The 13,870-nt window shown below is 35.8% G+C and overlaps 1 protein-coding gene and 1 pseudogene across 5 annotated transcripts in view; one reads left to right on the forward strand and one right to left on the reverse strand.

Moving 5' to 3' along the window:
* The window catches only part of PALS2 (protein associated with LIN7 2, MAGUK p55 family member), a 114,268-nt gene that overhangs the window by 27,775 nt on the left and 72,623 nt on the right, over positions 1-13,870 (reverse strand). For all 5 annotated transcript variants that reach the window (XM_076006364.1, XM_020289884.2, XM_076006367.1 and 2 more), the window contains exons 6-8: positions 2,968-3,099; positions 932-1,031; positions 522-590 (exon numbers count right to left, since the gene is read on the reverse strand). In XM_076006364.1, the coding sequence (XP_075862479.1) occupies positions 522-590; positions 932-1,031; positions 2,968-3,099 (301 nt within the window). The remainder of the gene's footprint in view (positions 1-521; positions 591-931; positions 1,032-2,967; positions 3,100-13,870) is intronic.
* On the forward strand, positions 6,294-6,977 carry LOC142872907 (protein lin-28 homolog A pseudogene; annotated as a pseudogene).

The following is a 13,870-nucleotide window of genomic DNA, read 5'->3' on the forward strand; positions in this document are numbered from 1 at the left end:
AAAAAAAAAAAAAATTCTCTTCCTTTAAGATAAAAAGATTTAAGAAAGAATCCTATTATTAAATACATCAGACTAAGATGTGTTTGGTCCAGTGCTATTTTTCCAGTATCACGAACAATGTTATGGCAGAATACAATTGCCATTAATCATAAGTTAATATCTTTTAATATCTTCAGAAAGGCATTCACCATTTTAGAAATGGCATATAAATTACTATTTCAAAATTCTCTGACAAATAGTTTCAATGATAATATCGCTCCTTAATTAATACAAACATAAATCCTAATTCATTTATTGTGTAGTACACTATATTGACAAAATAAAGCACACTAGTAGTATATATTGTGAGGATTTAAATAATTTCTTTATATTATATTATACCACATGTTCACATGCAAACTTCTTGAAATTGATTACTGATCTGAATTATGTTCATTTTAAATTATACATTTTAGGTTCACATCATACTAATAATATGAAGCTACTTCACTTGGACTTCTCAAAAAATATTTAAAACCTACCTGCATTTCTGGTTGTGAGATACATCATTTTTTTCTTTTTTTTGCTACTTATAGTTCCACAAAAAGGTCCTGAAGGTATGACAAGACAAATATAATGTAAACAATATGCAGAATATGAAAGAATTGCCCTGTGGTATTCTATAGGGGTGGGAGAATTATATTCCCAATGTTGCATCCATCCTAGGAAGCAAAAAGGGGTCGGGAGAGTTAAGCCACGGAATTTTGAAACTCTACCAGCAGGTGGCAGAAAGGGATCAAAAAGATTATTTTTGAGAGAGAAAATAAAGTAGATGGGAGGGATTAACTCTAGACATGTAGTTTACATAAATTCATTTGTTTATTCAGACAAAAGAGGCAAAGATAGGTGGCCACAAAGGACTGCTTATTACTTATTGTGTCGAGCTCATCACCTGAATTGTCCCAGTCTCTTCTAACAAATGCCTTTCTCTTCTCTTCCAGGAATTGGCTTGGAATGAGACCAGCGCTTCCTCCCTCTTTTACATGGCTAGCCTAGAATCAAATTAATGAATTGTATATCTCAGTGACCAAAATTTGAGACCATATTGTAATAAGCAGGACAAGCAGTGGTCAGTAAAAAAAAAAAAAAGTCACATTTGCTCTTAAAAACAACCTTGAGATTTAAATCCATGGCATTGTCAGTTCCGATATTTAAACACTTAAGCATTGAGGAATCAATTGGCACCTACAGTTCCTTTATATCTGTCATCTGATAGTGAAATTTGGAAACCAATATAAAGGTGTATGAGTACTTTAAATTACTAAAATTTTTTATTTATAATACTAATTTAGTCAAAAACGGGAAGGAAATAAATACTATTCTATAGTGAGATGTGTTTACAGGCCATTTCATCTAGCACCTTTTAGTAAGACATTTACTATCAACCTTAATCCTACCACGTTGGTATTTCCTAATGCCAAATCAATGAAATGGAAACAATATTGGGAATATAGAGGTATAAATTTTAATTCATGCTACCAGGAATCTAAATATCCTGAGAGTTTGTAAATTTAAAATGGGTAAAACTTCACCAAATGTAAAAAAAAAAAAAAAAAAAGAAACAAAAAACAGTTTAAAAAACTAACTTTTAAAATAAAATCCAAAGAGAAATATTTTAAAACAGTGGTTAGAAAACTGGCTGCTAGTGGCTTGTCTCACAAAGTTAGTATCTTTATCCTTACAACTAGCATAGAAAATCTGGTATCATTTTTAGAATTAAAATCCTGAAAATGGAATTAAAGTAAGGGACTATCAAAATGCAGGAAGAGATTGAGATAATGGTAATAGGATTAGAAGAAAAAAAAAAAGAGATGAAAAAGAGAAAAAAGAGGGAAAATTAGAAAAATCCAACAAAGGAAGCAGCCACAGAAAGAAGATTTTAAAGAAAAAGATTCTAAAAAAATTCAGTGGAAACCTCTTGAACTCACAGATTCTGTTTAATTTACCCATTTCTTAGTTGTCTCACCACATACTACACTTAAACGTAATAATGTCTTAAATTTAAGGACACATTCTAGTAAGATTATTCTCATTCTGTGATTCATTTTCCCTTAGAAGTCAATATAATTTATTAGAACTAATATAGGCTACCAATATCTTAGTTAATTTTAGAGTTTGGTGCTAAGCCCTGGGTCCTTTCCTCTTATTCCTTGTTTTTTAATGAGACTCTCATTTGCTCTGATAGTTTTGGAGTTTCAGACTTTCTGACTTGTCTGTTTTTCAGTTCTGAATACCGTGGTTGTTAGCTGATATAAACAATTACAAAAAGAGAGTTATTACTGCTGCTAGACATTTCTGAAAGCTGTATTAAGAGGAAGGAAAAATAATACCATCACATAGATCTTCTGGAAAATGGAGGGAGGGAAAAATACAGTAATAACACACATCTCTTTCCACGTACACAGATTTTAATCCAAAATCAAACAAAACTGACAGAGCAAACCTTCATTTCTCAACAACTGAGAAGGGGTAAGCAAATAGATTTAAGATCTTCTAGTCATAATCATACACAAGAGGGGGGGGGGCAAGAAAACAACTAGTATAACCACAATAAAAGACCTCTAGCTAAAAGAAACAAAAACAAACAATGAAAAGAGATAACATCAAGTTAGTTCTTCTTGCCCAATGGGATATTTTAATACAATCACCCATGTGAAAGAACCAATTGGTCTAATCCTTAAACCAATGGGACTGTACCACAGGCTGGTAATTCTGCACTTACTAACAGTTACTTATGAATTCCCTCTCAATTTGGTCTTAAGTCCACAAATTAGCAGCCATAAAGCAGGAGCTGTTGATATGGGGAAAGTCATTGGAGCAAATGCTAACACTAACACAAATGCAAATATTCTTCCTGAATACTCAGATATTGGCCAGATCTAAGATTAAAAGTAGAAAAGTTGAGAAAATTTTGAGAGGCTTACTAACCTGCCACCAATTTGGATCTTCTCTGTTTACAATCTGAAGAATTTCTCCTTTGGAAAACTTCAATCCTGCTTCTTTACAGGGTATCAGGTTATCATTATATGGATTATAATCAAAGTGACACTTCACAAATACCTAAAACACACAGCACAATTAAATATACTATAGATGTATTATTTGCCACTGGATTTTTATAATCCTTTTCAAACCACTGTGCTATAACTGTAACTGACAATGTATTTAGTACTTCAGATAAGGAACTTGTCTCAAATAAAAATCAAGTTATTCAAATATTAATATATTAAAATTTCATTTCTATTTTAACATCTGATCTTAAACCTACTAAAGAATTTGATAATCATACTCTTCTACCATTCTTCCACTTTCCTCTCTTTTCACTTGATTTTCCAACCAACATAGCATAATTCTTAATGCAAGTAAATGCTACACTCCAATTAACATCCTGATCATATGCAGCTGATTTAAGGCATATATTTCACATATATTAGAACTAACCTTATGAAAGTCCCCTGAGACCAAAATTAAACAATAAAAGTTCATGTTGAAGTCAGACCTGAATGAAATAAACTTGGTAGCCTTAGAAAAAATTAAAATCCAACTTTCATTCCTGGTAATGTTTTTAATTATACAGATTTACACAGGCCAGAACTAATGTGGATAATACTTTTTCAGAATTATCTTGCTCTGATTTATATGCTCGCCCTAAATTTAAATGATCAGCATTAATAAGATAAATACTGAAAAAGCCTTGAAATTATTTTCTAATCTAAATTCACTTACACATACACATTTCTTTTAAATTTGCTTTATTAATAAAAGTATGTCAGTTACCAGTGTTAGTTATCATCTCCAATATGTGGAATATTTTGCTTATTTGCTTTAATTTGAACTCTAATTATTAAGCATTTTTATCATTTGCTGGCAAGATCAGACCAATTGGTTTCTTAAAACAGACTTGTTTTATACATATTTATAGAAATTCAAATTTTATCTTCTAAAAAATTGCCTTAGCATGAATCAGCATGTAAACTTTAATAAGAAAGCACATAATTAGTCAAAATAACAATGTCATTTCTCTATTTATCATACTATTATAACCAAACAAGATATTCAAATAACACAAAGTAGATACATTATTATTAGTGTCGTAAAAAGTAATGTAATCGATGCATACTAAAATAATTTTAAAACAATTAAATTTGGGAACATATGATAAAATTTTAGTTATTTATGATTATTTTGGTAGAAAGCATTCAGAACATTTTAATAACTTTAGAAAAGTTAAATATTAATGCTTAAAAAAATCACTAAGCCAGTAATTTTTTTCTTGATAAACAATTTTAGAGCTATCTAAAAAGCAAGCACACGAACAATATTAGGGTTGCTAAAATGTGATAACTGGCTACCTACACAATGACATGCAGCTCAATGTTTTGGCAATGGAAAAAACTCAAAATAATTAAGTTCAATCAAGGTAAATTTAGTTGGCTGATGAGGCAGAAAAACAGAGTACCACAGAATGTTCTGGAATGACACCATACCTGACGGATGTGTGCTGGATGCTTCTCCATATTGATGCAACTCTAAAAATATATTTTTAATTGCATAAATAAAGCCAGGCCTTTAAGTTATAATAAATTAACAAAATATAAACAAACTACCGGCCCATTTTCTTACTTCACTCATTTGATAAAGCAACTACCTCCCTAACACAGGGTATAATATCTATAAATTACAAATGACAGAAACAAAAAGTTAAGAGGTATTTGAGATGAGGCTGAGGAAAAGGATTGGTAGGCTCAGTTATAAAAATACCTGCATACTCTTTACTTCTCAAGAAAGGTACACTGAATGGAGACTAGTAAGAGTACTCTGTCATCTAACCATGAATGTGTTTATCATTCTTATGTGTAGGACAGAATATATTTTGTAACCATAAAGCTCAGACTTTATAAGACAGTCCAAATTTCAAATATTTGTTCCCCCACACCCATCAAATTATTCTGCAAATGCCATTATTTGTAGAATACAAACCACCTCTTTCAAAGGTAAAAGATTTTTAGAAGAAATAATTCGTATATTTTCATTTACCAAACTAATTTTGGAACATTACTCTTATGCTCAAAAATTCTGATTAACCTGATTTTACTTTGAACTTTGAAAATCTGTCTGAAAAATCAATTAACCCAACCTTTGATCTAAGCATTTTGTAATGATCTTAAAACCTTTAAAGATTTGACTAGATTTAGCATAATTATATTTTATTAGATGCATTTTAAAGTATTTCACTAGTAGGCTATGAATATTAACTGTTCATTCACTATTAAGTTACTAAACACTACTACTAACATATTTCCATTTAATATTCTTTCTAAAAGAAAGAACTGAATGACTAACAATTTACAGTAGACAGAACAGAGAAAAGGAAATACAAACGGTTATAAACATAGGAGATACTCAACCTCACTCAGAGTGGAAATACAAATTAAAACTATGGTACGATAACATTTTCTTCCTATCAGGTTGGCAGAAATCCCAATATTTGATAAGATTCTCTAAATAAGGCTATGGGTTAATAGGCACTTCCCTAACAGGCCTGTGGAAGAATGATTTAACCCCTTGGAAGGACAATTTGGCAATAGCTTTCTGGGAATGTATTCAACAGCTATATTACTCAAATACATTCAAAATGACTTATGCACAGACTATTAACTACTGAATTATTCCTAATAGTAAAAGACTCGAAAGCCACCTATTTGTTTAACAGCAGGAAACTGGTTAAACAACTGATAGTACATCTATGTAATGTAACACTATCTAGCGTTAAAAAGTGTGTGTGTGTGTGTGTGTGTGTGTGTGTGTGTGTGTATAGAGTCAGCCTTACCAATAAGTAAACATCCTCAAGATACATGGTTAAGTAAAAAAAAAAAGGAGGTCAAATTAGTACATACACTATGGAATCTTTTTATGAAAAAAAGGTAGAAGGGCAAATAAGAATATGTAATTTTTATTTACTTGCATATGAATGAAGTAACCCTGGAAAGATAAACAGCATGGTTTCTTTTGGGAGAGAGAGTGAGGACCAAGTTGGTAGTAGAAAGGATTCAGAGGGAGACTTCAACTGACTACATATTCATACTTTCTTGATTTCTGAACCATGGGAATGATTAACCCATTTAAAAATTAAAATTTTGGTGCGAGGGAAGATGTAGCAGCCTCTTCTCCGAACCACCCCTTTGCCTCCGGACTTTTCTGGGGCCGGCAGCCGCCTGAGCAGGGGCCAGGGGCCGCGGGCTCAGCCGACGACCATGGGCTCCGTGTCCAACCAGCAGTTTGCAGGTGGCTGCGCCAAGGCGGCGGCGGAGGCGCCCGAGGAGGTGCCGGAGGACGCGGCCCGGGCTGCGGACGAGCCGCAGTTGCTCCATGGTGCCGGCATCTGTAAGTGGTTCAACGTGCGCATGGGGTTCGGCTTCATGTCCATGACCGCCCGCGCCGGGGTCGCCCTCGACCCCCCTGTGGACGTCTTTGTGCACCAGAGTAAGCTGCACATGGAAGGCTTCCGGAGCCTGAAGGAGGGTGAGGCAGTTGAGTTCACCTTTAATAAGTCTGCCAAGGGCCTGGAATCTATCCGAGTCACTGGACCTGGTGGGGTGTTCTGTATCAGGAGTGAGAGGCGGCCAAAGGGGAAGAACATGCAGAAGCGCAGATCAAAAGGAGACAGGTGCTACAACTGTGGAGGTCTAGACCATCATGCTAAGGAATGCAAGCTGCCACCCCAGACCAAGAAGTGCCACTTCTGCCAGAGCATCAGCCACATGGTAGCCTCGTGTCCACTGAAGGCCCAGCAGGCCCCTAGCGCACAGGGAAAGCCAGCCTACTTTCGGGAGGAAGAAGAAGAGATCCACAGCCCTGCCCTGCTCCCAGAGGCCCAGAATTGAGCCATAGTGGGTGGGGGCTATTCTTTTGCTATCAGGAAGTTTCAATGAGCAGCAGAGTGGAGAAAGTGGGGACAGGGTGGGTTGGGGGTGGTTGGCACTGCCATGTATCTCAGGCCAGGTTCATGGCATCACCCCTTCTTCCTTCTTGGTGGGGGGAAAGGGTGAGGCAAAGGAACCCTACCCATGCTCTATCCAAATGCAAGGGAGGACTTTATGGGGAAATCACCCTAGAACCTGAATGCTTTATCTGAGACTCCATCCCCGAATCTCTAGCTTTTGAAAGTGGCCTGGATAGGAGGTTGTTTTCCTTTTAAAGAAGGATATGTAATAATATAATGCCCATGCCAGAGTGAAACGATTAAGTACAAGGGGGCTCAGTCTCCTGCAGTTCAGGAATAAGGGGAAGGGATGAGGAAAAGAACAGACAAGTACAGGCTTTCCTACCCTCCCCTCCCTCCCCATAAATTCAAGATTTCACACAAAGCTTTGGTTTCTAGCAGTAAACATGGAGTTACATTCGTCCGTCTCCTATTAAACAATCTTGTGGCCACTTTGACATAAGTTTCTTGCACCTGTATTATAAAATTTCCTGAGTGACTTGGATATACATTCATAATCCCTTTCTTGGTCTCCTGCCCTCACTTTCTATATGTAAGGCCCCCAATTGTGTCTCTCTACTTTCAGATTACAGATTAAGTAGGTTTGATCCATCCAAAATACAGTAGTTGTTTCAAGTGTTTGGCATGAATCACCATCAAGAAATGGTCTTGACTTAAGAGGTTGGGAACAAGGAATGGAGGGTTCCTAGCTTCTTCAGGATTTTTGCATAAATCATTGAAGAGTTGTGGAGGCATCCCAAGAATTAAATGCATTATGTGTGTGGGTGTGTAGGTTTTCTTTTGGGGGGGATGGGAAAGAGGGTAGGGTAGGAGACAAGTTTTTTAGGACAGAAGATCTGGTGGAAAATAGGAAACAGGGCATGGGGAACACAAAAGAAAAATGAAGAAAATATCCTGCCAGGAGGAGATGCGCCTCATCATGCCCCCCTCCCTTCTTGGAGACATCCTTTGCAACCCATTAGCAGCCCTAAGGGTATGCAAGACAAACCTGTAGGTCCTCAATTTATACAACAAATCTATGTCTGGTGGCTTATCTCTGATAAACAACTTATGTTAAAACATTCCAAGCATTTAGACAAAGCTTCATGTCTTTAACCAATTACAAGTCAAAGAATCTTTAAACCCACCTATATAACCTGTAAGCATCCCCCCTTTCGAGATGGCCCACCTTTTTCGGCCAAACCAATTTATGCCTCCCATGTATTCATTTATGACTTTACCTATAACCCTTGTATCTCTGAAATGCATAAAACCGAACTGTGACCCAGACACACCGAGTCCACTTGCTCAGGCTTCTAGGGAATGGCTCTGGGTCATGGTCCCCAAATTTGTCTCAGAGTAAATCTCTTTAAAATTATTTTACAGAGTTTGGTCTTTTTTTCCATTGACAATAGCAAGAGATTCCAGGTCTCCTAGGGATGCAAGTGTGTGACTTGCCTTGGTGCAATTGCCCCACCTGGGAAGAAAGACAAAGGTGGGCCCAGGCTCCCATCTTGGTCCTGCCCTTAATCCTTAATCCCACTTCAATCCTGCCCTGAGTTATGGCCATACCTGGGGTAGGAGGGAATACCCTGCAAATCTGTCAGTCAAAACTTAGTACACCAACTGCAAAAGAATTCAGAGGACTCTCTGGCCCATAGGCCAAGCAGCATAGGTACCACAGACTCCAGAAATTGACCTAGAACAATGTACGTGCATAGTCTAAGACTCAGGTCATGGAATTCCGAACTGTCCAAAGTGGTTCCATGGTGACATCTCAGCCACAGGGAGGTCCCAATCCAGGCACTATAAAACAAAGTGCAGACCATAACCAAGCCCTTTTGCTCTCCCTTTGCTGTGACAGTGGATCCCGTCTTCTGTGGTGTATGTATCATACTCTGTGAACCTATATCTTGCTCTTGCTCTGTAATCCTGTCTTTCTCAATAAACCTCATTTTTGTGCTCACCTTAAAAAAAAAAAAAAGGAAAATAGTAAAAGTATTGAGAAAATAAATATTGCATGGAAATATGCTGCGCTTATGCAAACGACAATAATTAGTGTGAGAAAAGAGATAAAATGGATGAAATGGATGGAGAAACAGCTCCACTGTGACCCTAATGTTAAATCAGAAGGTAGTAATTTGTTTGGGAATGTGCTGACTAAACATGGTGCAAATGTTGCTTAGAGAACCTAGGTCTTAAGCCATAGTTCCAGGACCAACTGAATCTGCACTTCGGAGTGATTGACAAGAAGGCAAATAAGTCATCATCACTGCTAAGAGGTTCTCCATGACAACAGCTGAGATGATCAAGGAAGGAAGTTTTTTTTCCTAAAGATTTTCACACCATGAACTTGGCTTACTTGGTTAAATACAGACACATGAACATTTTGAGAATAGCTAGACTATCTGTTTAAAAAAGCTTTGAGGGGCAATTCACATCCCTATTTGGTAAATATCCATCTGGAGGCCATAAATTTAAGCCTCAGTTACTCAAATAAAAAATTTTATTAAAAAAATCTAATAACCTAGGATGTTCAGAATAATACTAATCATAATTTTTAAATTTATATCACACTGAGCCACTGGCTCATGCAAGCACTGCTTCTATTTAGTTAGTTTTAATACTGTGATAAACAGCCAGAGACTTGCCACCCAAAACCAAAGCTAGAACCCTGCTTGCTCCCCCTGTGCCCATCATCCTGGCTTCCCCAACCAAAACACCTTTCACTCTAAATCTTGTGTGTACAAATTCCTTGTTTTTCATTTTGCATATAGTTTTACTGCATCCATATTTATTCTTTAAAATTATGTATTTAGATGTTTTAAATTTAATAATATCATGCTATTTGCATGTAATCTTTGGGGTTTACATGCTTGTTAACATGTTTCCAGCAATACATATGTAAGAAATTGTCCTAGGAAATTACTGCATCTTGATATATGTGGACATTCAACTCTAAAAGATACTACTAAACTTTTTCCCCCATGTGCTTACACCAACTTACACTGCCACTAGCAATGTAGAAGAGATGCTACAGATTCACAGCTATAATTTTTGCCAACTGAATGGTATACAATGGTATCTCACATAGTGATTTTTAACATTATCTTCATATGTTTACTGACCACATCTCCTTTTACTTGATTTTTCTATGTAGAATGAAACAGGAATACAATTTCAAATAGTATCCCCATGAATAACCAATTTCCCCCCATTCACTGAATCGCCTCTCCTTTTCTCACTGAAAGACATATGTCATCACATATCATATAGGTGTTGGTCTCTTTCTGAGCTGTCTAATCCATTGATCATGCTGCCTATTCCCATGCCAACACCACAATATCTTAATTTCTACATATTAATAATAAGCACCCAATTTGCAGCCGGGAACCTGGGGCCTCAAGGCCACATGTGGCTCTCCAGATCCCCGAATGTGGCCCTTTAACTGAATCCAAACTTCACAGAACAAATCCCTTTATTATTATTTATTATTATTATTGTTAAAAGGATTTGTTCTGTGAAATTTGGATTCAGTCAAAAGGCTAAGGATCCAGAAAGCAACATGTGGCCCCGAGGCTACACGTTCCTCACAAATCAAATGCTACGAAAAACCCTGTCGGAATTTTGATTGAAATTCCATCTACAAGTCAATTTGAGGAAAATTCACATTTTTACAATACTGTCTTTCTGATCATGAACATGATGTAAATATCTATTTGCTTAGATCTTCTTTATAATTCTTTCGTGTAGAGGTCCTGAATTTTTTTCATTAGATTTAGTCCTAGACATAAATGTTGACATTCTCTGACTTTATTGTGAATGATGTCTTAGTTATGTTTCTAAATGTATGCTGATAATATATAGAAATAAAGTTGACTTTTGTATACTAATCTTATTTTCAATTACCTTGCTAAATTCTATTATTTCTAATAATTTGAAGTTTTGGGGGAGTTTTCGATGCAAAAACTCTTATTTGTAAATAAGAAGTTTTATTTCCTCCTTTCCAAACCTTCTGCTTCTGTAATTTATTTTTGTCATATTGTGCCTATGGAATCTTCAAGAAAATACTGAATAGAAATGGTGCTAGTGAACATCCTCCTATAGTTAATTTTTTTAACTACACAAAGACTTTATTTATCTTTGTTTTAAATTACTTTCTGACTTCTTTGGCTTAATTTGTTACAAACAAATAATTGTCTATAAGCAATAATTTAAAAGTAGCAGTGTTCTAGGGCCTTGGAATTTAAAATATTAGGGATCTATATTTCATCATATATATCCTAAACAAAAATTTTAACAGTTGTCAAAATTCTTGAAGTTTTATTATTATTTTTTAGAAGTTGAATCAAGTCAGTTTGCCTCATTGTTGGAAGCCTCATCAAAATTCTGAACAAGATCCCCTTCCTCCCCAATAGCAAGCGGTACTTTTCCATCCGGCTTCTGCCAGTGTCCTTAAGTTGTTTTGACACCAAGCTGGTTTAAGATGCTGGGTGGCATTTCTGTCAGCTGCTTTTCTCAGCTTGGCTGGTAATGGCAAAAGTGTTTGCTGCCAGGGATGTCTGAATATTGGGACTATAAAAGTGGATTACCATTCCCTGGTTGGCAAACATATCTATCTCTTTAATATCAGAGATAATACTTATTCTTACTTTCTTTAAGAAGAACTAAAGATTTTTATTATTTATTGTAACAGGTAATGTTTATTATATTATCTGAAGGTAGTTCCTTTTTAGCAATGCACAATTGTGCCTAAAGTTTGGCAAGTTTCTCTTGGTTTATGATGGGTTCTTTCATTTTGTGGCACTCAAGAGATCTCAGGCAAACCAGCTAAGAGTCCAGTCTCTGGTTTTAAAGGGAAAGCTTCTGAAATCCAACTATTCTGAATACAGTTTATTCTATTTGCTTTAAGATAAAGGAGGTTCCCTTCTATTTCTAATTTACTGATCTTTAAAAAAAAAATCATGAGTATGTATTGAATTTTTACCGAATTCTCTATCAAAGTTATTTTCTTTTAAACTGTTAATGTGTTTAGTTACATATACAGATTTTCTAATGTGAAATTCTAGTATACCTGGGATAAATCCAATTGGACACATTGTATTATCTTTTTTATGTACACAATTAAATTTGATTTACTACTATTTTGTTGAGAATTTTTACATGTATATCAGTAAGTGAAACAGACCTGTAATTTTTTTTAACATTATGGTGTCCTTATTCACGCTGGCCTCAAAAATTGAGCAGGAGAGAATTCCCATCAGTTTTACCTTCACAAATGGAATTATGAATAGCCTCTGGGAACCCAGCTTGTATGCAAGTTGAAGAATTTCACAGTTGGCTAAAACTTCTAATTCACCTTAGTCTTCAAGTTTAAAAATATAGATCTTTATGTTCCATAAAAGATTTTGGACTTTTAGCAAGCACCTCAAATGATTCTGATCAAGATGATCTACTGGCCATACTTTGAAAAACACCATCCTGGTAGAGAAAGTCCCCTGGCTGCCCATCTGCTCTCACAGCAATCCAGAGCCGAGACAGGCTCCACAGTGCTGTGTGGTGAAGCTTCTAGTCAAAGAGCTGAAGAGGTTAAATGCCTTTGCTTCCCCTTAGCATTTTTTGGTAGTTATGTTCATGGTTTGTGGACAGTCCTGGCTTATGCCTATTATTCCAACATAATGAGTAACAGTTCACCTTTTCATTTAAAAAAAGTCAATTTGGATATGTCTTAGCCCTCTTTTATAAGCCTTCATATTACAGTCTCTTTTCCTGCTCATGGGAGGACGGGCCAGAGACTGACTCAGGCTTGTATGACCTCTTCTGTTTCAATCCCCTCCCCCAGCTCTCAATGCCAAGTCAAAGCCAGAGTTTGAGAGGGTATGGAATTTGTGCATAAACAAAGGCTAAATATCCTTACATTTCAGGGTATTCAGTTTACCAGGTACAAAATCTACAAAGTAATTTGGGCTAAAGCTCTAGCTATTGATACTACAAAAATTTATTTTGCCTTTAAAAGTCCACATAGCCATGGCAAGCTGTAAGAATTCTTGGAGTTTGGACCACAGAGGGGGGAAAAATCTTCATATCACAACACATTAATAATAAAAATAATAAATAAATATTAGATTTTTACTCTTCCAATCTATTCAGGTCCAAGACAGGTCTCAAGCTGTCACAAATGGAAATGTGCCAAATGAGGAATAAAGGTGGTCCGAGAAGTATTAGTAATATGAAATGTCTAAGTTCTGAAACCTTTTTTAATTTTTTTCACAGTGCTTTTCCTTGAGGACCAGCTCTCCACTTTCATTTCAACCAAAGTTCATTACAAGCTTATTTATTTTGAGAAGTCCAATTTACATGCTCATATTCATAACTAAAGAATCTATCTTATCTTCTAAGGACAGTTTAAAACAGGTATTCAATGAATGTTGTTTCAAAGAACTGTATGGAAATATAAAAATCAGGCTTTTAAAGTCTCTTATTAACAATATGAAAATAAGATACACTGGCAGTGTCTTATATAAGAAAGCTTGTAATTTCACTCATACATAATAAACTTCAATCAATAAAGCTGAATATTAGAGGTATCTATTTCTATATTATCTAGGCTTGAAAACTCTCTCTTCAGTTTCAACACTCCTACCATATTTTCAATTCTTCCTTTGCAATTACTTTCTTTCTTTATAGTTCCATCATTCCATCACTGCCTCGCCACCAGTGTCACGTTAGCAATAGCAGCCGCCTGTTGAGCACTCACTATGTGCCTGGCGTGGCTACGGGGACTTTACATAATTAGCTTATTTAATCCTCACAATGATCTTTTAAGAAAAGAAATATTATCCATAACTA

Source organism: Microcebus murinus, chromosome 9, assembly GCF_040939455.1.
Source record: "Microcebus murinus isolate Inina chromosome 9, M.murinus_Inina_mat1.0, whole genome shotgun sequence".
NCBI lineage: Eukaryota > Metazoa > Chordata > Mammalia > Primates > Cheirogaleidae > Microcebus > Microcebus murinus.